This window comes from Bombyx mandarina, chromosome 13 (genome assembly GCF_030267445.1).
Source record: "Bombyx mandarina strain Sakado chromosome 13, ASM3026744v2".
Classification (NCBI taxonomy): Eukaryota; Metazoa; Arthropoda; class Insecta; order Lepidoptera; family Bombycidae; genus Bombyx; species Bombyx mandarina.
The window spans coordinates 15310307-15335145 of NC_143220.1; the positions used below are offsets into that span (position 1 = coordinate 15310307).

At 35.3% G+C, this 24839-nt stretch overlaps 1 protein-coding gene across 1 annotated transcript in view; it reads left to right on the forward strand.

Moving 5' to 3' along the window:
* The first annotated feature begins 11562 nt into the window (after positions 1 to 11562).
* LOC114248524 (Carbonic anhydrase-related protein B) overlaps positions 11563 to 24839 on the forward strand; it is a 29369-nt gene continuing 16092 nt past the window's right edge. The window contains exons 1-2 of the mRNA XM_089732364.1: positions 11563 to 11770; positions 22071 to 22121. Coding sequence (XP_089588490.1) covers positions 11707 to 11770; positions 22071 to 22121 — 115 coding nt within the window. The 5' untranslated portion in view covers positions 11563 to 11706. The remainder of the gene's footprint in view (positions 11771 to 22070; positions 22122 to 24839) is intronic.

Sequence of the window (24839 nt, forward strand, 5' to 3'; positions counted from 1 at the left end):
TTCTGGTGTAGCTGTAGCCCAGAGAGATGTCAACCCGTCGACCAGGCGGTGGTTCCTCACGTCTACGAGCAAATCATAAAAACGGAGGAAATCAGCACCAATTATTGGTTTAGAAACATCGGCCACCACGAAACGCCATCTGTAGGCGCGGCGTAGACCAATGTTGAGTTGTAAGTGGATCCAACCGTAAGTAGCGATCGGAGAACCATTTGCAGCATAGAGTTGGTAGTCGGTTTTAGTACGAGGTTGACTCAGCGCAGATCTTGGATACACACAAAGGTCAGATCCTGTATCGACGAGAAATGACAACTTGCTTTTTCTATCCGTAATGAATAAGCGGCCTGGCTTAGATGGGCAGCCGTTAGCCGCTACCTCTGGCTGCCGGGTGCGTTTCCCGAAGTCGCGTTGAATTTGCAAGGTGTTGTACATCGTGTGGCTTTACCTCCAAATCGGTTGTGGTACCAACAGTAGCTTATATTCCAATCTCCGGATCGTGAGCGAGAGCGAGAGCGAGAACGATGATTCTCTTGAGACTGGCTTCGCTGATTACGCCGATGCCAACTTGGACTGCGAGACAGCCGTGCCTTCAATGATGCCACTTCTTTAGTTAATGCTTCAACTTGTTTTGCCATGTTGTTTATAATACTACTGCCATCAGCTGCTGCTATCACAGGTGCAACCGGTATCGGAACGATTTCATAAATGCGATCTGCTAGGTCTGCAACAGTCTCGAGTGGTACATCCGTTTGTGACGCTATTACGGTTTGAATATTGTGTGGCAGACGGCTCGACCATAGCGTGCGTAGGAACGAATCAGGTACGTTAGGTCCTGCTAATGTTTGTAAATGTCGCAGGAATTGCGAGGGTTTTCGATCTCCTAATTCTTCGTGCATCAATAACTGTTTGACTTTTTTTTCTTGTGACGCCGACAATCTTTTTGTCAGTTCAGTTTTTAATTTTATGTATTTATTTTCAGCGGGTGGGGAAATAATAATATCTTTTACCTCCGCTGCATATTGTTGGTCGAGTTGTGCGACAACATGGTAGAATTTCGTCGCATCTGATGTGATGCCGGAGATTAAAAATTGACCCTCAACCTGGGCAAACCACAATCCGGGCTCCTCGGGCCAAAATGGCGGTATTTTCACTCCAACTTTGTAGATTCCTACGGTTTCACCCATGCCTCCTTCTGTACGATCTCCAGAAGCGTCTCTGCTTCCTGATGGAAGTTGTCCCTTCTCACGACTCATCTTCTATCAGATCACGTCGGGTCACCAATTGAAGTTCACAAGTTCTTTCTAGTTCGAATGAAAGTCTTTTCACTTCACAATAGTTTATTTAAATATTATAATAAATCAAAAATGTAAATTTTCGGGTGCACAAAAATAAAACTTTAATATGAGATCGCGTGATATTGAGACGTGGTGGCCGAGTTGAAATTGTGCGTGCGTTCGCCGTCAGATCGTGGCTCGACTAGTCGCTGCGACCGAGCGCAAGCGATTTTGTATTTTACAATACGAGTACTGAGTACACAGGTATCGTTCCTACAAATTTAAACACAAAAAATGTTAATGACAAAATCTAAAATTGTAAAGATTAAAGGCAGAGATTTCATCGAACTGATACATAAACACAAAGTGAAGTTTTGAGACTATATGGTATGATGCAAGCGATTTAATGCAAATAAAAAAGAAAACGTTGTTTTTGCAATTTTACATTTCAAAAAATGCACAAACAAATGCAAGAACATGTTCTTTTTTATTGCATTAAATTGGAATACAAACAGGGTGCTCGCATCTTGTTAAGTTATGGCCTGAGCCTGTAAATGTCGTAAATGTGAATGCTAGGCTAAGCTGAAACACAAAGCGAAATCTATCCTTTGAAACGTAGAATAAATTGACTAAGCGCTATCGAAATATTGACCTTTTTAAAATCGTAATATCAACGCACGTCATATGCTGTGCAGTAGTTTTAGCAATAGCGTATTTTCATACAATTCGACACATTTGTGGTCAAGCTGGCTGTAGGATAATTTAATTTTTTTAAAATAAAACGTAATACGTCAAACGTATCTAAATCTTGACTCTTGGTTCCAATGACTACGGTCAACACTAGTTGTAATAACCGAGAAACATGTTTTATTATTGTGTTGACCGTACTGTATTCGGATAGAAATGGAAAGCCATAATTCAAGGCAATATTGAATTATTTATAAACAGACGGCGCTGAATAGAAACTGAGAAGTATTTTGACACCAGCTATTGACTGCATGCTCAACATTCTTGACTGATGATCCTTCATTGTTCGAAAGACAATTTTGTTGGCTTTTGTTGACTTATTCTTTTCTAGACATTTGAGTTATGTAGCTTCGTTCAAATATTACGACTAAAAGAGGTGGAGTATTATGTGAATAGTAAATATTCATTTAATTATATGACTAAGAATTTTAAAATTTAATTATCTTGAATTAAATTTTACCCCATATAAATATTACTTTGGTCAGATATCATATTTGTTTTTTGGTAACCCACTAAATAAATAACTATAGTGATCGTATAGTCCACTTAATGAAAAGAGCTGCCCTTGGACATCGGCACAGCTATCACACTGATTGCCATTAGAACTATCCCTAAACTTCATTTGAAAAAGGAAAGATTAAAAATTATAGTTCTAAATTGTTAAAGTAAGTTAAGTTGTCTAAATTGTAATTAATTAGAAATAATAATAAAAAGACAGAGATAATGATTTTATTATAAATGCTATTATTTAACGGGTTATTAGTTTTAAAGAGTTCCAGATTCGCCAGTGTCTTCGCAAGTGCTATGGCAACCTAACATCCTACCACTGATCTTTAGTCTGCCGGTCATTATGGTGCTTGCTATATTGAAATGTTAAGAAATCATTCAAAATATAAATAGCATTTATGGTTGTTCATAGCCGCGAATACTCGAAACGTTTTGCAGTAACATTATTTTGGGAATTTTTTTAGTACATTTGGACTATTTATCACAAACCATTAATAAAGAATAAAAATACATATTCGAAAACCTCCCTAAATTATTTTGGGCTGAAAACAATTAATCTTTTTGAACTGCAAAAAATCTTTCCTTGTTCAAGAATGAAAGCAATTTAGCCACACCGTGAGAACTAATGCAGATGATGCCCCAGCACTTTTCTTTCAGTCTGACAACCGTTCAACTGATAGCCATTATTTAGCCTAAACATAATATCAGCTAATTCAGCGTTCTAGTTAGCTCACTTAAAACACATTTGTAAGATATTTACAATTATGATTACAATTTGAAATACTTTTTTATTCACAAGTAAAACTCAATTTTGCTTTTATACAAAAGGCAAATGATAAATTTCCACGATCCGTGAGCGGTGTAGAAATCACCTCGGGCTATTTGCGTACCTAGAGCTACTTGTAAACAAATCTAGCGCGCTCCAAAGCTCTATGATCGAACGGACCACAAAATTCAATTACGTGGCAGACAAAATAAAAACCTTCATGCCGGCATCGTATCGTTGATTTGTTTTCGCTTTGTTGCTTCCTACTCCATGTAACATACATATTGTCATGGGATTTGACATGTTTTTTGCGACGATTTTTTATCAAACGCTTTAGAAAACCTATTTTGTATTGCCTGATTGAATTCCATCTGTGTCTCGCCAGTTGTTTTAAAGCTCACTATTGGAACGAAGTTCCTTACGGCAGGCTTGGAGGGGATAGGGATTTTGCTGCGCGACCGAACTGAAAAAAATGTGATAGGAAAACCTTAAGAAAAAATCAGTGGAAAAAAGTGCGTGGAATAAAACCGTTAAATGAGACGCGCCTGCGCGCGACAGTCGTATACACAAGCGAGTAGTGTATAATACCTTTCTCTTTCTCCCTCTTTCTTTTCGTTCTCTCATCCCTTCTCTCTCTATTTTGTAATTATTTCTATTTCTATGTAATTTTATGTTGTCAAACAAAAATAAAGAGACATATTTTGTTATTTTAATTGATAATTTGAATTACGATTTTATTTTTATTTAACGTAATTAATTATTTCCTAAAATACTGAATTTCCTAAATACTTTCCTGTACTTAAATAAAAACTAATCAGCAAAATTTAAGAGAAAAATCAAGAAAACCAACATAAAATTGAGCACGATTTTTTTTTGCAAATTGTGTCGATTCTAAATTAGCCGAAGGAACTTCGTTCCTACCTGGTGTCCCACGATACCACATTTTTTTTATTTATACATATTTTACTGCTACTGTATTAGAAGTTGATTCTTTATTTTTAATTGAATTTTTTTTTTTTTCTTCTTTTTCTCAAGGCTTTTAAAAAGCCTTTAAAAATACCACTGGCCGTATAATTATCCTTGAGCTATGAAATTAGTATCTCGATTCGCATTAGTCAAATTGCTGACCTACAGATTAGCAACGCATTACGGTTTATGACAGAAACTGGGTGGAAAGTATGTAGTATCCATCCATTCCGATCTACATCCTTTTTCATAAGGATGTAGATAGACATACTGACAGTACTAACGTGCTTTCTTAATTGATTATGTGGAACGTCATTTGAATTCTATGTCTTGAAGATGACGAAGAATGTTCGTCATGTTTTCAATTTCACGCAATGTTTGTTGATTTCATTGGATTTGAAAAATTGTTTTTACTTCTTGAATATTCGACATGTCATTACCGTTCTAAAATCAATTGAATTAAACGTCATTATTTATAACAGACTAGAGGAAATTAAACAATTATCTCCGTGTTTCGTTCTAAAATCTTAGAAGTGATGAAATTCGGCTCCCGTCTGTCAAAATGAAGTTCACGCTTTCTTGACAGTCTCTGTTTTCCTTCACTTCCGATTTCTCAAACAACTGCAAAGTGATTTAATTTTCAAGTAGTACGGTGTAAGAAATAGACGTTTAATGTTGAAGTATTTAAGAAAACAATAAGACGTCGCTTTGTTGACCTTTGGGGATTTGAGTTAAAGCATAATTGACATTGACATTGATATTTTTAGCTTGTAAATTTTATCTTTATGCTTTTTTCAAATGTACTAAGATGTATTTAGTTGGCCAAATGATATTTTTTGAAAAGACAAGTTGAATGTTTCTAATTTATTGATCCATTTATAAATTTTTATAAAATTAGCATAGTTAGTACTAGCTGTTACGTAGGTTTTTCAATAAAAAAGGTTAATTGTTCGAGATTGGGCTCGATTCAATGCCTTTCAGATTATCTAAAGTCATACATACGATACGCATTGCTTGTTCGTATGACAGCTGCCCGAGATTAATTGATAATGTATGGTCCACAAGCAACGAAATAATCGTAAGTCAACTAAATTTTATAAACAAAAAATATAAATCAATGGTAAGGTATAAATAAAAGGTAATCTTTATTTCAGGAATAGCATAATTTACGGGGAATATAAATTTCACGTCACAGCTTTAGACTAAAGTTGCGCTTTTTTCGTGTAAAAGGAATTCCCCGTGAAATTAGCGTCTAGATTAAATTCAGAGTGGACACCTTTCAGGTACAAAGATAAATTACTGCAGAGACAGGTCTCCAAAGCGAATTACTTACCTGGATGCGTACTAAACACTTAACGAGCATTTTGTTTGAGCATTCCAATTATTTGAAAAAACAGTACTAGTTGGATTGGAGGAACTGAAGACAGTTGTTTTTACTAAAGTGTCTAAGCGACAACTAGAGCTCAGAGTTTGTAGATACTATAGATATCCTAACCATCCATAGAGTCATCCACCACTAACCATCGAGATATTTTAATAAAATTGGGTTGGTGCACTGGATGCTGGTTTGAAATCACACGGGTTTATACCGGTGCAACAAGGATAAAAGAAATAGAAATCATTGAAAGGTAGCAAAATAGGTTTTTTATTGTATAGATTAGTAAGTGAGTTCTTGGTTCATTTGGCATTAAGGACTACCAGAACCACCACCTTGAAACAGGGATGAAAATTTCAATATTGTTTTTTAACGGCTGTGCCACCGAAACTTGAGACCGAAACACATAGCTGCTTCGTGGCATTAATTGGCAGGCCCGTAAGACTTACCTACGCGAGCGGCTTCGAGAACATTGGTCAAATATCTATTTCCTTAGTAAAATTTGAGCATCAGCATAGTCAGCATAGTAGCATCAGCATAGTCATGCTGGTGGTCAAACTCTGAAGGCATTTTGTGACTTGTACACGCAACGCTTAGTACGACTACATAGAGCATCTTATGCTTTAACCACGACAGCCTGTACATACTAACTTTTATCATTAGGCATAATGTAATATACCATAGTTATAAATTAACGTACTACGGATTTATCGTAAATGTTTCGTAAAAATATCAGTAATGTTGGGCTTATTTAGTTCCTGATAAATCTGATAACTATATAAAATTTATACAGTTAAATATTTATACAAAATTTTAAATATGTGAACGGTTTATAGTCAACTGATTGAATGTCGCCACTCACCTTAAGACAAGATATCGTAGTCAGCACACAACGTTTTTTGTATAAATTTCAAGAATAGTATATAGCATAATTTATGCAAATGGATAGTAAGATATTTTTTTGCTTCTACCTACATAAGAAACTTAAACTACAATAAAAAAATATTGATAAAAAACATTACACTATAGTTTCCATAATATACAAATATTGACAAATAATAATTTTGTCAGCCGTGACCACGAAAACTGTGAATCTAGTCTCAAGTCTGAAATTACAAATTAATCCACGTCAGATTAAATCGTAAAAGTAGTTTTATGAAACAATTTTAGTCTTTAAGCGTTGCTGCTTTGCAGTAAGTCAATCACTAAGGCAGATCTCTGCTTACTTGGAGTACCACTCCGTCTTAACTCGTTTCCACCACGTGAATACTTTACGTAGCCGGCGTTCATAAAAAAGACAATTTCCCTTATTGCCGCAATCTGTTACACATGCTCCGCGCGGGGTTATGTCTGCAGCCGCCCTCATAAACGACAAAGTAAACTATAATTTATTGCGCAAATTTAGGGTCAAACGCAAGACTCATAAATTACTTTATATATTATTTGAACGAACTGGCTACTTGCTCAAAATCATCTGTATTTATTACAAGTGTAGTTCTAATGGATCTTTAATGATAAGTCTTTACACACGAAATTGCCGTTTTACAATTCTGGCAATTTGAAACGTAATTTATCTATAGCTAACAATAAATTCTAAATTACATTGAATTTACATGGAGCCCATAGACAAAAGAACAAAGACACCTTGAGATATAGGTTCTAAGGTGTCAGTATACTTACAACAGCTGCCCCGCCCTTCAAACCGAAACACATGACTGCTTCACGGCAGAAATAGGCAGGGTGGTATTACCTACCCGTGCGGACTCACAAGAGGTCCTTCTACCAGTAATAAATGATCCTATCCGCCCAGTGAGGGAGATGAGACGACTGGCAGTGCATTGCGTTTTCGATCCGGTCCAGGCTGGTCCTGGTGCGGGTTCGTGCTCCGGGCGGGAATAAGGCATGGGACAAGACTGCAGGAAAGTCGTTTAGTCTGTAGGAGGCCTATCGGTGAAGGTAAAGGGTAAATACCTGAGAGTATGAGGCCGCGAAGTGCGCTACCCAAACTCTAACACGCTACGTGACAGCACTTTTTCGGAGTTGTAGTTCTACGGAGCGTCTGCGAGCGACCGATTGGTGGTGTATCACGTTCCCACCCGCTGATTATGGCCCAGCAGGGTATACCGAGTAATACCGGGATGCTATTTCTCACTTTCAAAGACCTGGTTTTAGTAGTAGGTAGGTAGGTATAGAGTTATTTCTCGCTTTAAGAGACGCGGCTTAGTCTTGAAGATGGTCTTTAATACAATAGTATCAATTCATTGGATTGAAACAGTTCAACGTAGCCTATTTTTCAATTTTAAATAGTATTGATTACAGTATACTTTTATTGTACCCCAATATAAAAAGCTAACAGATCTTATTGACAATAAAAACATTAAGCCTAGAATCAAATTCTAGCGATCAAAACAGTAAAATAATAAGCGTAATTGGCTTAATGAAGGCGAAGAAGTCGAGAGATATATATTATGTATTTACTAAATATCTATTAATACGTGATATTAATAATATTAATAATAACGTATATATTAATACGTGAAACAAAAACTTTGTATCCCTTTTTACAAAAATTGAGCGAACGAAGGAGAATGAAATTTTCCACACTTATAGAGAATATAGAGAAGAAGTGCACAATGCTAATATTTATTTTAAATGATGCATAAAAGATAAATTAAATCAATAAAGAAAACATTAGACACACTACCATGTATTAGACACACACACGTATACTCTTTGTTTATTGTCAAAATTTATTATTGCTTAAAGTCTGTAGTCAAATTGAGAATAGGTTAGTATTGTTTATCTTTAATATTACAAGTATTTATCTATAGTGTAGTCTTGCCGAAATCTTTAATAATGTTGAAACTTATAATTTCAATTGATTATAGTCGAATTTCGACTACTGCGGTATCACTAGTATCTATTAAAAGTCAAAACATTTTGTTTAGGCTGTAGATTTTATATGAAGTAGACAGTTAGTACATGAATTCATTCGGTGCCTTAAAATATAAAATGAACTTCTATTTAAAACAAGCCACCCCATCTCGAAATCATGGCTAAAGTAACAATGAGTAACAATGAACTTTAAATTCACAACGTTAGTGTGAATGATAGTTGATTCTGCTCACGTTTGAATAAGATGAAGCCTCCAAAGCCTCGATACAACTTATTGATTCGACTTTTCACTAAAGACCGGGTTCTAACATGAAAAATATAGGTATCGCTTCGAAAAATACCAACTAAACTTTTGAAAGTCTGAAACATAGCTCTTCTTTTATTCATGCTCTGACATGTGGCGTTCTCCGTTGTATACAGGCTTTCTTTTCTAACAAAATAAACAACATCTACTTGGAGTTAGGTCCTTTGAGAGGATGTTCCCTGCTAATGTTTTATGAATGAGGTCTACTACGACTCTACATTTAGGTTCATTGATGCACTTTTTGTTATAGCGGCAGTCGAATGTAGAGTAGAGGATATCAAAAAATAGCCCAGTATGTATGTGTAGTAAGAAATCTACATTGAATCAGAAGAGATAGCATAGCAGTATTTTTATTCTGATATCGTTTCTTGAGACATTTTAAGATCATCCCCACTGCGAAAATCGCGTAGGCCGTTCCCTTTATCGCGAAAAACTGTATTTGTCTCTGTCTCGCAAGGAAAAATTTACACGTTTTCTGGTATGCCGCACAGATTTCGTTGTGCTTAGTTTAACTAGAAATCAACTTTATATATACGTAACTGTACTCCTATTTCTACTTGATGGACCTCGGTTCTTAATCTCTTTTCAATCTAGACAAGATCGAATCAAACATTCGAAGAAAGAAAAACGTATTTAATGACGTTTATTTTGTTGCTTAACGGTCTTTGTCACTGCTAAATAAAACTGATTTTCAAATGGACGCAGTTGACTTATACGTCCCTTTGAACTTAGAGCTAGCTGTGGAAAGCTTGAAAGGTAGACAAGTAGGAACGTGTAGGCTGTTTTCGTACAAGCCTTCAGTCGTACCGCGCACATGCTGGCGGGTAGATGGGCACAGAGCTTAGACTGTACGCGAAATGGCGGGAACTTTTCGATAACTTTCGTATTCTAAGACGCTGAGACATATCATTGAACTTTTACTTTATGGAAGTGTAAAATACAATTGAGAGGAAATTCAAAAAGTGACTCGTTCCCGAGATAATTTTCAAATATTATAGAGCAGTGAGTACTTTTTTACGTCTGCATTTTAAAACATAATCGAAGCTAGTAACAAAAGAAATTGTTTGAAATATATGTATTACTTTATTCATTTGTGTTGTTATTGTATTTATGTTAAATTTTCATAAGTTTTACAATACTAGTGGTGTTTATATATTTTTAATTCATACATGAATATTATATTCGACTGGGTATTAAATGAAACCATGATTTAAAGATTGAACGAAATAATAATGTTAATTAAAAATTTAAGTATCTGCAATTTCTTACCTGCAATCCGGTCTGTAATATTTAGACCTGTAATATTTACCTGTGTAGTTAATAATTTGATATTTATTTATTTTGTTATTTTATTTCTATATACTTTACTTATTAAATCATATGGCTGACCTCATTTTAAAGCATCCCAAATATATAAATCAACAGAAAATCAAATATAAAATGTATTTAATTAAGCTTTATAATTAATACTTTATAGAAAGACAGACTGTTGTATCGCTTAAAAATAAATCAGAAATGCAATGAAAAACTAGGCACCAAAAAGTTAAACATAAAGCTTACCTTGATAAGGTTACGGCAACATACGAAAGGGCTCAGTCAGAACAGAAGTCTGTAAAATACAAAATATTGCCAGCGAAATTTCCCATGGAAATGATATTCGGGGTAATGAAAATTCCGACCGATGCATCCGGCACCGGGCGAGGGTTTTAATTCCCTTCGCTGTTGCGAATCGGCGCATGTTTTTTCATTAAAACGCATTCAATACGACTACGTAGTGGCTTTTAAAAAGCGGACCTTTTAAAAAATACTCCCCCACTCAACCGCTGTAGTATCATTCGTTACAATTTTGTAAAAAGTAAAAAATGGATACATACCTTTTTCAATATTTCTATTCTTTAACAGTGAATGACAAATAAGTTTTTTTTTTAAATAAATATGGCAATGACTTGCATCTTTCGCATTTATTTTGAGTTAACCGATATCGCTGTTCTAGTTTTATTACTAATTAAAAAACCAATTCCAAATCGAACAGATAAAATAAACCAATCGAATACGTCCTTGAAATTTATACCCGTAAACCGGAAACTAGTTTATCCAAAGCTAATTATAGTTCCTTAGCTGACATTCAGACTGCGCTGAAACGGTTATGTTGCGGCCTCAATGACACCCTCACCTCTCCATTAGTACACCGTGAGGCAGGGTTAACGACCGCTTCGCGTGATGCCACACTACTTTACGTTTATTTATATGATGAGGCAAACAAACCTGGGGTCTAAAATTCAGGGGCTGAACAACACGGTACGCGACATATCAAATTTCCATTATCAGCGTACTACAGAACACGAACAATAGCCCAGCGGTCTTTAAAACAGTAATTCTCTTTAGTTCGTAATCCGGTTACAGTCATGTAACCAAAAGGGAGACTTATCAGGGCTGTAATAATTTACGAACGAAACAAACAGCTGTCACAGCTAGAAAACGATAAGATATTTAGTTAATATAAATGAAACAATATTACATCGAATATAAATTAACATTTAGTGTAAGATTTGTCATTTTAATTTATAAGTACAGTATAATCTAGAATTAAAATAAGTAATGCTGTAAAGTACAATACAATGAACAAAAAGCACTACTACTTTGATACTAATCTAGAATTCCAGACAAAATTTGAAACAAAAAAATATTTTGTGTCCTCACAATAGAGCTAACAAATGTACTTTGATTTCAGAGCAAATATGAAGAACGAAGTGCCAATTGAAATATGTTAAACGGTATTAGTCGACAATGAAACAAATTAATAATGGAAATCTTTTACGAAAATGTGTCGTAATAACTTCCAATGTCGGGCCATGAAGTAAGCGTGTCGTAGACAATGCACAGACTCGTGGGTACGGCTGCAGTGTCTGCCCTACTGCAAATACTTCTATATTTTGCAGGTAAGATGTTTCATTTAATATAATGTACGGGATTAAGTGTAGCGTAAGACTTCATTCGTTTTTGATAAAATAGGGTATCTTTTAAGCTATTACGTATTAAATTTTCCCAGTATCAATTCCGCTTTGAAGTTCGGACATATTTGTTGAAATATAATTACAAAATAAAAGCTAATTAGATTCATCAGTGCGCTATTTATGAAGACAGTGATTACAAAGTATGCCAGTATGTTTTTATGATCTAATTGAACAGATGAGCACACATGATCTCCCTGATATTAAATGGATCCTGGAGCGCATAGACGTCACAACATAAATTCTTCCACCCATCTTGAGACATGAGGTCGAAACCTCAATAATATTGTAAATATAGGCCGATCAAGCGAGCTCACAATAAGGGCATCGTCATCATAGACGTAATTTACGGTCAAATGATATTTTGGGTCCGTATAATCTGTAAGTAGCGTGCAATTAATATTTTCTCTATATGTCTATATGTCAGTTGCCTAGAAGAGTCGTTTTCGTTTTGCATTTGTATGTAATTTTGGTGTATAATAAATCATATTTCACTGAACTATACGATATGAAGGTACCAATTAATACTCAAATTAAATTTCTTTCATTAAAACAGATAAACATTCACACATCAAATAAATTTATCCATAACAATCGACCGTACAAACAACAAGTCGCGACAGATGTCAGTTGTCAAATGACTTCGGAAGAACCTGTGCTCGCGTGCTGTTTGCCAATTTATCACTAAGCTGATTATATATAGGCTCGTCTTCCTGACGTGCTTTACGGCGTCTGTTTGCTCTCCTCGCATTGTTTCACGCTCCTTTGTTTACACACCTTTTAAGCTAAGAAATATTGACATGAAATTGTGTAAACGCAGCACGGTTAACATGTAGAAAATTCATTCAATAGTAATGATGCAGGTGACGGTATATTCATAATTTAAAAGTTTTTTTGTTGTTCCGTGTTCCTTCATCTTTATTCCTCGTTCTTAGATGATAAAAAGCCAGGTAGAGTATTAATTACACAAATAAGATATTTCAAATTTAAAAATACTATTATACTCCAATTTTAAAATTTTATATTTATTTATTACATAGCCTGATAAACAAGCTCATCACGTAACTGGTTTTAGGTGGCTACAGGTTACATTTGAATATCGGTAGAGTCGCATCGCTTGATACGAATGCACCGGGCGTCTTATTCTTTAAGCCACGAGGACCCAAAAATATATAAAGTAAACCTACTACCGGTGGTAGGACATCTTGTGAGTCTGCATGGTACCTATCCACCAGCCTGCCTATTTCTGCCGTGAAGCAGAATCCGTTTCGTTTTGAAGGTGGGGCAGCCATTGTACTATGCTGAGATCTGAGAACTCATATCTCAAGGTGGGTGCCAGCATTTACGTCATAGATGTCTATGGGCTCCGGTAACTATTTAGCACCAGGCGGGCCCTGAACTCATCCACCGATCTAAGCAATAAAAAAATCCTATATAATTCGAAAACTTGATACCAGCCTGCACGATTTTAACACTGGCATAGTCGCATTGCTCGATACGAATAAACCGGATGTATTATCTATTACGCCATTATGATTTCGTATAAAATTTAATTTAGAATATTATACAATACACTCAGAATACAGTATATAAACCAGGGCATATTCCAAAGGCTCAATACAGATTGTGTTTACAGTGCTTCTAGTTCGGAGCGCAGGTGGCATGGTCTGCATAAGCTCCGACGGACCACAGCCGAATCCGCATTTGACTTTAATTTAACTTTGCTACGCTGAACATTGTCTTTACGCGGAAATTTGAAGCACGACTTCGGGGATTTAGGCCGGTCGATGAATAATTCTGCCAGAGTGAAGTGTTACTGGTGGCTTATCTTCCATGAAGCTACTCAAACATTTCCGACAATTATGTCCGGAGTCACTTGATTAGTACTCTTTTAACACTATATTACTGTTTCAAGAAATCTTAACAAGTGAATCAGTTAATAGTGTATAAATAAATTGTACTATGTATGACGGAGCAAGCGCAGGTTCCATGGTGTTTTTAAAATGATGACGTCGGCAACGCTGCCTTCCATAGTAACAGCAATTAAGACTCACTTTTCCAATGAATTCCAATTATTACATTTCAAGTGTACAACGATAACATAGGTAATACTAAGGAAACAGTTAAACTAATCTTAGATAACCAAATAGTGATGTTGCGCCGACATGTATAATATAAAAAAAATTAAAAAATCTTTAGAGCATTAGTAATAATTAATTTATAAACAAATTGTTTGAAGCATTCTCTGAAAAATCCTCTAAGCAGATACGTCCATTATTTGATCGTCTTTACATACAACAACTACATATAAGCAAGCAAGCAAGCAGTCCATTAAGATAACAACAGATAAATATACAAAGAGGGAATGTCAAAGAATTTGCATAGATACTGGTTCCACAATCGCGCGCTGTACGATACCGTTTGAATACGTAAGGTGGAAGATATCTAGGCTCTGATTTTACAACTCTTTCAGACATTTTTCATTTATCAATATTTTTACTATTGTGCTTAATACCTTCCATTTCGAACACGAGAATTTCATTTTGAAATATCCATTTTGTGTTTTGAAATGGTTTTCGTGGTATGTAGTTTCATAATGCGCTATTTTATAAGCTAAGCTACTTCTATGATGCGTCTTAAGATTAAACTCAACGTGAGATGGTAAACATGACACTTCTTGTCCCAATAATTTAGCATTAAATGTGAACACATTTTAATGTGATCCTCATCAAGCATCTACAGCTCTTATGACTACAACTGCTATAATAAATTTAAAAGAAAGAAAGAACTCGCTGTTTTGGTACTGAACGTTCGGTTCGTCCGTTTGTCGCCCATTTGGGTATTAAGTTCAAATAAATACCTTGTCTTTTTCGTTGAAATACCTTGTCTTTTTCCCTTTTTCCTGTCGTCTTGTTGCATACTAGACAAGTCACACTCTCACCGTGTCAAGTCTCCGTCTTAGTCTATGTCTGGATATTATAAGTCTTATGTGCTGTCAAAGAGGTTACACACCACGATACTTGAAGCAGTGTGGATGCGTTTCGTTTTGAAGGGTGGAGCAGCCGTTGTATTATAAATCTGAGATATAGAACGCTCTACGACGTAGATGTGTCAAGGTGGGCAGCATTTACGTTGTCGATGTCTATGGGCTCGGGTAACCACTTAACTCCAGGTGGGCCATGAGCTCTTTCAATCTAAGTAATAAATAAAAATTCAAATAACCTGTTCTAGTGTTTGTCTAACTTCTATCATCGTAATTGAAACATTGATTCATTGTATTGTCTACTTCGTCTGTTAGAATTCATCCATCGATTTCACTTAATATTGCCGGTATTGGAAGCAAAATGCACTTATGACCTTTTATTTGTACACAATAACTAACAATCATTACAAGTCATATGTGTGTGTGTTCTATCCCTTTAATCAATTAAAATCGTAAACGTAATCGGAAAAGCGTATCCTAGTCGTTTTTGTATAATGACTAGCTGACTCGGCCCGGAGTTCGTAGTGCCTCAATCGATAAATAAAAGACCTAAACTTTTGTCTATACTAATATTATAAAGAGGAAAGATTTGTTTGTTTGTTTGTTTCGAATAGGCTCCGAAACTACTGGACCGATTTGAAAAAATATTTTTCCATTAGAAGCCGACATTGTCCCTGATGAACATAGGCTACTTTTCTAAATTTTTTTTTTAATTATTTTTTTTTGTTTCATGTGTGTTTTAATGTTTCCGAAGCGAAGCGAGGGCGGGTCGCTAGTATAAAATAAACTTAAAACAAACAAAAAGAATCCGTCCGACGGGGGACACATCAAAGGAAAAACAAAATTTGATATTTTTATATAATTCCGAGAATTTTCATATTTTTCTACCTTTTAAACCTTCTCTGGACTTCCACAAATAATTAGTCCAATTTAGTACAATTTAGTCAAGACTAAAATTAGCCAAATCGGTCCAGCCGTTCTCGAGTTTTAGCGAGACTAACGAACATCAATTTATTTTTATGTATACAGATAGGTATAGCAATAATAGAATGATTCGTCCAAAACATTTAATCGGTGGCCATTATTTCACTCACAATAGAGCAGTACCCACGCAAGAGTATGCTCGAGTGAATATTCAATGATCCCGTAACGAGAGCCCCAGTTGACTACGAACTTGGATGCGTATTCAGAAAGGGTTCTTGTAGTACCAGGTGAATTTTCTATAATAAGCATGGAATTTGATAGATATACTTAGATGTACTTATTCCCCATTATGATTTGCAGATTAGATCGTGTATCATTACTACAATAATTACGTGCAGTTTGAATATCTGCATTTAAAATTTTCACTAGAAATTCTAATGATAACATAAACATAATGGTCCAAAGTATGATACAATTTTTTAAATCTAAATCTACTGAGAGTTTAGGTGGTTTTAAGAGTGGACCAATTTAAAATTTACTTTTCGTTTTAAAGGCACCAATGAGGTCACAACTTTTTATATTTAAAGTAGTTATGAAGGCATAGACAACGTGAGTGTTTAGAGCGTGGATTGTATTTTGGTGCCAGCTTCAATAAAAACTAGATTAAGAGCGATGGATTTTTTTTTAATATACAACACGTCCCCGACCATATTTTTTTTGTAACTGCCACTACCTGTGTTGCCATACTTATTAGTGTGTTCCTACATTTAAAAACAATCATATAAAACTTTATGCTTAGGATTGCCCTAAACAGTGAGTACCACTCACCGGGATTGACACATGAGATCCCAATTCTTAACAGCGACTCTCCTAGTGTTCAAACCGATACGCATAGCATTATTAGCATAGCATTAGGATCTAAATAAATAAATACTCTTCACATATGTCATATACTATCTGTCGATTTAGTATTACTTATATGTATTTATTTCATTATATATGTACGTGTATGTATATGTTTATGTTATTTATGTGTGTAATTGTGTATGTATATAGTCTGATATATTTTAAATTAGTGTTTTATTTATTATTATTATTATTGTTATTGTATCAATAAGTAAATTGATTAGATTGTACTCTTCTACCCACTTATGTAAAGCTCTCCCTCTTTAAGAACGGTTAGCTGGTAGATAACTCAATTGTTGAGTTAAGCTCGCCATTTACAATATTTACATTACATTTACAATAATTGCGAAAAGTATAACTTTTCGCAATTATTGTATTGTATTAACTGTGTGTACAATAAAGAATGTATCAATAGTTGTTGATAGATTATTCTGTATGAAATTTAAATGTTGACTACAAAATAATATCACCGGCAGCTAGCTATACGAGATTAAGTTCCGAATAACCACGACAAAAGCGTCGTTGTATGCGGGCGTCGACGAATCTGCTCGGCGCAGTCTTGCACAATCCACGCAAAGAGCATCCAATGCACCGTGAAATTGCCTATTTTCCACGTGATTTTATTTATTTTATTTCATACATCGATGACGTTCTCATTCGTTTTTATACGAACCAATGCCTCGGAAAATCTGTTCTAGTTTCGATACAGCCGAAATATGGATTTGATTATTTATGTGGGAATAATTAGGTGTAAGCATTGGCCACACTGACCTGACAGATGACAGATGATGGTAGGACCTCTTGTAAGTCCACGCGGGTAGGTACCACCACCCTGCCTATTTCTGCGGTGAAACAGTAATGCATTTCGGTTTGAAGGGTGGGGCAGCCGTTCTAACTATACTTGAGACCTTAGAACTTATAATATATCTCAACAACAGATGGGCTGTGATCACGTCCACCCATCTAAGCAATAAAAAAAAAAAAAAGATTGCGCATGAAGTATAAATCAGACTTAATAAGACGAAAGAAGAAAAAATGTAAATTTTTGGGTGATTAAATAAAATTTAACAAATTCACTAATTTCATTGTGCACCTCGATCCCACATATTATTATATGTAATTCGGAACAAGCTCACTGTATCTAATTACGGATTCGTTAAGTGTCTCCGCGAAACTTGCAGGATGCATTTAGAATGTGCGAATCGTACAACGTGTCTTTGCAAGTAGCGCCTGTTAACATTTGTAAAATTTAAAGGAGATTGAACTGTGAAACGCAGGCTGTGGGTCTTAATTCGAGTGCAAATACCGATAAGGATGTGTCATTTGGTCTTGAAAACGGTGACTGATTCATTTCCGATGCATGGTTGAAGCTCTTTGTCGGGTTCGTCGGTGGCGAATTACCTACTCACGTTTTCGACATGCAATGCGGTGTCGATACCTGTGATACGTAGTTGGATGCACTAAAAGCAATACTGTTCCTATATTGCTTCGATTCTGTTACATACATACATAGGAGGTTTGAAATATTTTGTATTGGTACCTTTTATTTAAAACTAAATATACATGTACGTACCATGTAAGTAAGTACTTGTGAATTATACGAACTAAATGCAAAATGTTTAAATTTGCGTTATTGCCGAGGGCGGAGCGTATTGTAAGTCGTATGTTGGTGTGATCGTCTGGGTTTTTTATAGTAAAGACGCAGATTTTCATGGATAGTTTTTATTCTATCGACGATACACTTTTTTGTGTCGGTACTCATTGAAGACGCAAGAAGAAAAAGGGACGGGCACACGAACGACGTTGACACATATTACACGAGTGACAGCTGTCAGTTGGCATTAACATAAAGATGCGTTTAGGAAATATACAATTCTAACATCGTATAAGTCGCAACACCTTACTTACTATATCTGCCACGAAGCGTCCACATATTTGAGGGATTTGACGGCTACAATAAAAAATCGGGAGTTCGAGCTCATGTCTTACGGTGCTATTGAAACCGTCTACGGACTGTGGTAGCCATTGAAAACCATAAGGACAATGAGTTAAACAACCCACGAATTAAATATAAAACTCTAAATCTATAAGTAAAATAAAAGTTTTATATTATGCATCAGCCATTTCCGAATCCCTGCTACGTAAATACGTACATTTTAAGTCGCATTTCATTAAATAAATAAATAATTATATTATCAAATCAAAATTTGAATAATTGTAACCGAATTGTCATCAGCAAACAAAACAAAGTCAAACGTCTCGCGTTTTAATCAAAACAGAGCAGCATTTGTATTCAGAAAGACGTTATTGTGCCAAGTCGAGTCTAGCGAGAGTTAAAACTAAACAGATGCTGACTGGCATCTCCCGGGCGAGCACTTCCCAGCTCCACGTAGCAATCGCGTCTGCAAAATGCAGCAATGCATAAGAATTCAATCTTACATGTTTCGATATACAGCTACTATATTCCCTCTAAGATATTCCCTGCACTCTTTTGTATTTTCACGAGACAATATATTGTAATGCAGATTTGTAATTTAATTATTAACGAAATTAGAAATTGACTCATCGTACCGTTCTGATTTAATTCTTACAGTAACTTAAGCATAATGAAAATTCAACTGCAAAGAACTATAAGACTGAAATTCAGAGAAATTAAGATATTAATTTTTTTCTTCGCATTCATAATAGTTCCATGTTATTTGAATATCAAATGTGTACAGTATACGAATACAGACCACAATACTTTCGAAGTATTTATAAAATTTAACCAAGAAGTAGTTTATTAATAATGCGTTTCTATTGAAAGTTAACTTAGACGCTTTTTTTGGTCTCTCGGTGATGGTCACGGGGACCTGAGGGGGTTGAGGTTGTATCGCACGCTACCGTCACTCTAGCGCGCTGGCACTAAGAAGATGGGACGACGTGTCGGCGGCTGCGGCTTGCGATGCGGTCCGCGTCATCGTCGTCGCTGTCGTCACCGAACATACTGTGGAAGAGCAATCCGGTTGGCGGTGTATCGCGTTCCGACTCGGCAGACTGGTTCTGACCCAGCGGGGTATCCCGGAACACCAGCGGCATCGTCCGGGCGGCCTGGCAGGGCTGCCATACCGCGGAGATCGGCAGCGTTTGTCATCGACTATCGCCTCGACGATACGTCGGTCGGGCGTCCTAGGGATGATGCCGCGAGTCTTGTTGTAGTGTTGACCGCGGGAATCCCTCTGACCGGGTTTTGACCCCGAGCGAAGATCATATGTCGAGTGTAAGAGTGCAGTCGTTTAGTGCGGTAGGGTCCTAAAACGTCCTTGGACCCGCGATCTGCTCCCAACATCTGCAGATCGTCAAGTCCCACATACCCCGCGTACCCCCTAGGCACGGGGACCACGTACAAAGTGCGGCCCCAGGTCCGAAAAAAAAATGTTTTTGGCACTAAAACTTACACGTGTAAGTTTGATCTTAAATTACCTTAAGGTTAAGAGACCATACAACACAAGCTAAGAGAATATTGATCTATGATCCTCTTTTGGTGTTTAAAATTAAAGTACCTCATAAGTAACACCTATTTTATTTTGGAAACGATAAAAACAAATTTATCTATATGTGAAAATAAAAAGAAAAATCCCTTCATCGCCTATGAATATCCGAGTATAAAAGTCTGTGACGTTGTTGTTAAGGTTCAAAATTCGATATTTCAATTTTTGAATAAACGTAAACATATTCTGTGAGGCTGAAGTTTGTTGAGTAGCATTAAAAGATTAAAAGTCGACAGTTCGCTCAAGCTGTATCGAATGGGAACTGGAAACGATCTCTCGACTGCAACATATATTTGCAATGCAGGCGGCACGGCGCGTCCGCGGCGAACTTCGCCCGGCGAATGCAAAAATTTAAATTAAAAACATAAATCAGCCGTGTATCGAGTAACTTTCCAGATTCGCGTGTATTTCGAATACACGTTTCAAAATACGTGTACTTATTACGAAACGAACGGTCCGGGGAACGAAATTAATATAATATCACCCCCAAAAAATTTAACAGAAATTAATTTCGCTAACGAATTCGCAGGCAGTCAATTGAGAGGAGCTATCTTGTTATGAGGAAAAGATTCTCAAGAATAATTACAGGCCAAGAATCTCGACTGAGTATTTTTGAAAATTAATTGCTTTGAAATTATTATGAGTATCATAATCTCATAATCTTAATTAAGAGAAGTTTGGCAAGCGCAAATTAAAATTTTTAATCTACCGCAAATCCTTCTACAGTGGACAGTATTTATGGACTTGGTTTTAGCGGGACTTCCTTTTTAGCGGACTTTTTATGTTTGAATAAAGTATTAAAAGATTAAAAGCTCAGACGTCAAAAGTTTTCTTTTACGAGACATTATAATAATAAACAGCAAATTTAAAAACAATCCCTAAAAACGAAACACTAATTTTTTTAATAATAAATGTAATTTAAATGATAATTAAACGCGCTTTAATAGCAAGCCATAGTAACAATTAATTTATTTATTTATCCTTTTCTTTTCTTTTTTTATCCTCTTGATACTGGTCAGGAAATTAGAGACTTTCAAAGATTCCATTACACACATACGCACCAAGCTAATAAAAGCGTATTAAAAAAGAAACAGTATGGAAGGAAAATAATTCACGACGAAGACGAGATATCTGCTGCTCTCGTCAAATTGCACAGCAGACATACGTAGTAAAGGAAACAGGGACTTCAAAATAAAATGACATAAAAGCTGACGTTTTCCGGCAATGTTATTACGATTTGTGAACAATACCCGATGTCAGTATTGCCCTCTCTCAACATTAGGGAAAACATTTTGTTTCAAAAGAATAACGCCTTTCCGCTCCATTGATTCACTCATTCACTTCGCTGCTTCGTAAAAGATAAAATAATCGGAGAAAATTTTAAAGAATTCTTATTTTAAGTGAAATTGATTAAAAAGTTTGCTAGAAGAATTATTTATTAGCTTTATTATTTATTCCTTTTCGCGGATCGTAACATTTCGTCATGACTGTTACTGTTTTTTTTATAGATCTAACCATCCATCAACCATCTAAAAAAAAAAAGAAAAGATTATTATATTAATAGCGTTGATCCTACATTTTCTATCGGAATGCATGTTTGCGTCGTGACAGAATTAGATAATACTTTAGTTATCCGGCGACGTTTACCACTCACCATTAGATGGGCCGGTATGTCTGTCTGCTTACAAGGGCAATAAAAAAAATCCTGTTATTCAATGACTTTGTTTTGAAAATTCGTAAAATTGTAATAGTTAGAACGAAATTAACTTTTGTCACGGCCCGAAAGTTCGTTGACTCGAGTTAGCCTTTACGGCATACAAGTTATGCAATGAGAATGTTCATTATGAGAATTGTGCAGACTTAATTAGAGTTGGTTTGATTGCAGCCGTGACTGGCGTCAGCTGGGAGGAATGGTGGACCTATGACGGTATTTCAGGTAAGCGAACACGCTTGAAACATACACTTTATCCTCATTCTACAAGTATACAGCTCTAGATTTGTATGGAATTATGAAAACTTTGAAGTTATAATACTCTATTATTTAATAAACATCAACAGCAGTTTGAAAATTTTGAAGTACGGATGATATATTTTGTTTAACTATTCTGTTGATATCCGGAAACTCAATTTCAGCTACGATAAAATTAAAAAGATCTATGTTAATATTTAAATGACTCTACATACTCTACTCTGTATCTACTACTCTCTACATACTACGACCAACACAATTAAATTATCACGTCTAAGGTCATGATTGGATTTCATTAAAATATTTGATGATCTATGCATATTAAATCTAATAAATCAAATGTTGCAAATACACGATTAAATAGCATGAAAATATTTTGAAATTTGATCGTAAAATTTTGGAAAGATATCATTTCAATACCGACAGTGTAACGTTGCGATAAAACCTCACAATTTGGCGAGTAATATGAATGCAAGATAAATCACCGGAATAAATTTCACGTCACGTGTACATCGGGATACGTTATCGGCAAAGGGGAATTGATACGACACACGAACTGATATTCTGCTGGGCTTGGGGTAGGTCAGTGGTTCTGAATGTGAACACAAAATAATAACTTCGTCTTCTATGTGCTTTATTGTGCAGTTGTTTTAGAGTGTGTTATTTTATACTCCTACTTAGTTCTAGATTTTAAGCCCGTAAATTATAAATCAACTATTTTTGAAGGAGAGAATAAGAAAAGAGGATGTCAAAGGAAAAAATATTTTGATTTATTTGCGAAGATGGTAGAAACTACTGGATTTAAAAGGAAAGAAATTAAAAATTTACTCAGGAAACGAGAAAGGCTTGCGTCACAAGAGGCAACTGTATTTCATTGTACTTAAAGTACATTAAACTAAAAACAAATTGCTTCATTAAATAGATCAGAATAAAGGCTTTCCTTATTATTCTTTATGGAATTTGAAACATTACAATCAATTACCATTTGAATATTTTCTTCGATTTTCGCAATTCGTAGACGTAATTACCATTTGAAATATCCAATTTCAAAAGACCTTTTCCCTAATGTCGAGGTTCGATTTGATCAACATGATAATGTGCAATAACCACGAAAGTGCAGACACAATTCATATACTGCTGCTTATAATATAATAGTTAATGACTTTTTTTTTAATTGAGATTTGTCAAGTTTTGAATAATCCATTCAACCATATTTGTCTTAGTATAATGAATATTGTCAACAAAGAGCAAGCGCGTCGAACTATGCACGTTGAAAATACTGTATTAAGATAAACGTTCATTTTAAAAAAAAGTTTTTTGACCCTTACTTAATATGGTGACCTTTAACAATTATTGTTCCATGGAAATGGTCGTGGTTATTCCATTAGCTACTTTTATGAACAAACTAGCGACCCGCCCTCGCTTCGCTTCGGAAACATTAAAACACATATGAAACCAAAAAAAAAAAAAAAATTTAAAAAAAGTAGCCTATGTTCATCAGGGACAATGTCGCTTCTAATGGAAAAATAATTTCTCAAATCGGTCCAGTAGTTTCGGAGCCTATTCGAAACAAACAAACAAACAAATCTTTCCTCTTTATAATATTACTAGCGACGCGCCCTCGCTTCACTTCGGAAACATTAAAACACACATGAAACCAAAAAAATAAAATAAAAAATTAAATAAAAAAAGTAGCCTATGTTCATCAGGGACAATGTCGGCTTCTAATGGAAAAAGAATTTTTCAAATCGGTCCAGTAGTTTCGGAGCCTATTCGAAACAAACAAACAAACAAATCTTTCCTCTTTATAATATTAGTATAGATTACTAGCGACCCGCCCTCGCTTCGCTTCGGAAACATTAAAACACACATGGAACCAAAAAAATAAAATAAAAATAATAATAAAAAAAGTAGCCTATGTTCATCAGGGACAATGTCGGCTTCTAATGGAAAAATAATTTTTCAAATCGGTCCAGTAGTTTCGGAGCCTATTCGAAACAAACAAACAAACAAATCTTTCCTCTTTATAATATTATTAGTATAGAAGTATAGATATAGATGTAAGGTATGCAATGTAAGGTATCCTTTTCTCAATGACTAAAAATAGATTGCGATAATTCGACATAAAACCTTAATTGTAATTAATTGTTTTCCATCACTTAAGTCTAAGGTAAATTTTCATCAATCTCCAATAACTTGCAAACTAATTGCTAATTCTCTATTGTATCTCTATCACACTTAATTTTTTGACAATCAGCATACCTTCTGTACGGGTTTGCATAGCAGTTCATTGACAAAACCTTAATAACTTACATTTAAAATTCAATTTGCATTTGTCACTATTGTGTCAAAAATGACAGATGGAGATCGCGAGTAGCCAAGAGATTTCACAGCAGATCTCTAAGCACGCGATTTTGAACCTTATAAGTGTGTACTGTGATATGTATAACGTTTTTTGTTTTTTTTCCGGAATATCAACTTTAAGCAGTTCGGAGCGTTTTATTTTTATTTGATTTAAACTTAAATGTATAAAAGATAATATTAAAATGGTAAAATTCACTTAAATAATAACGAAATTCGACGATCTTCATTTGATGACAAAAATAATCTCCAATAATTCTTTAGAGAGTACACTTCTTTTTAATACGAGATCGAATAACTGAAACATTCTAGTAATCGCTCGAC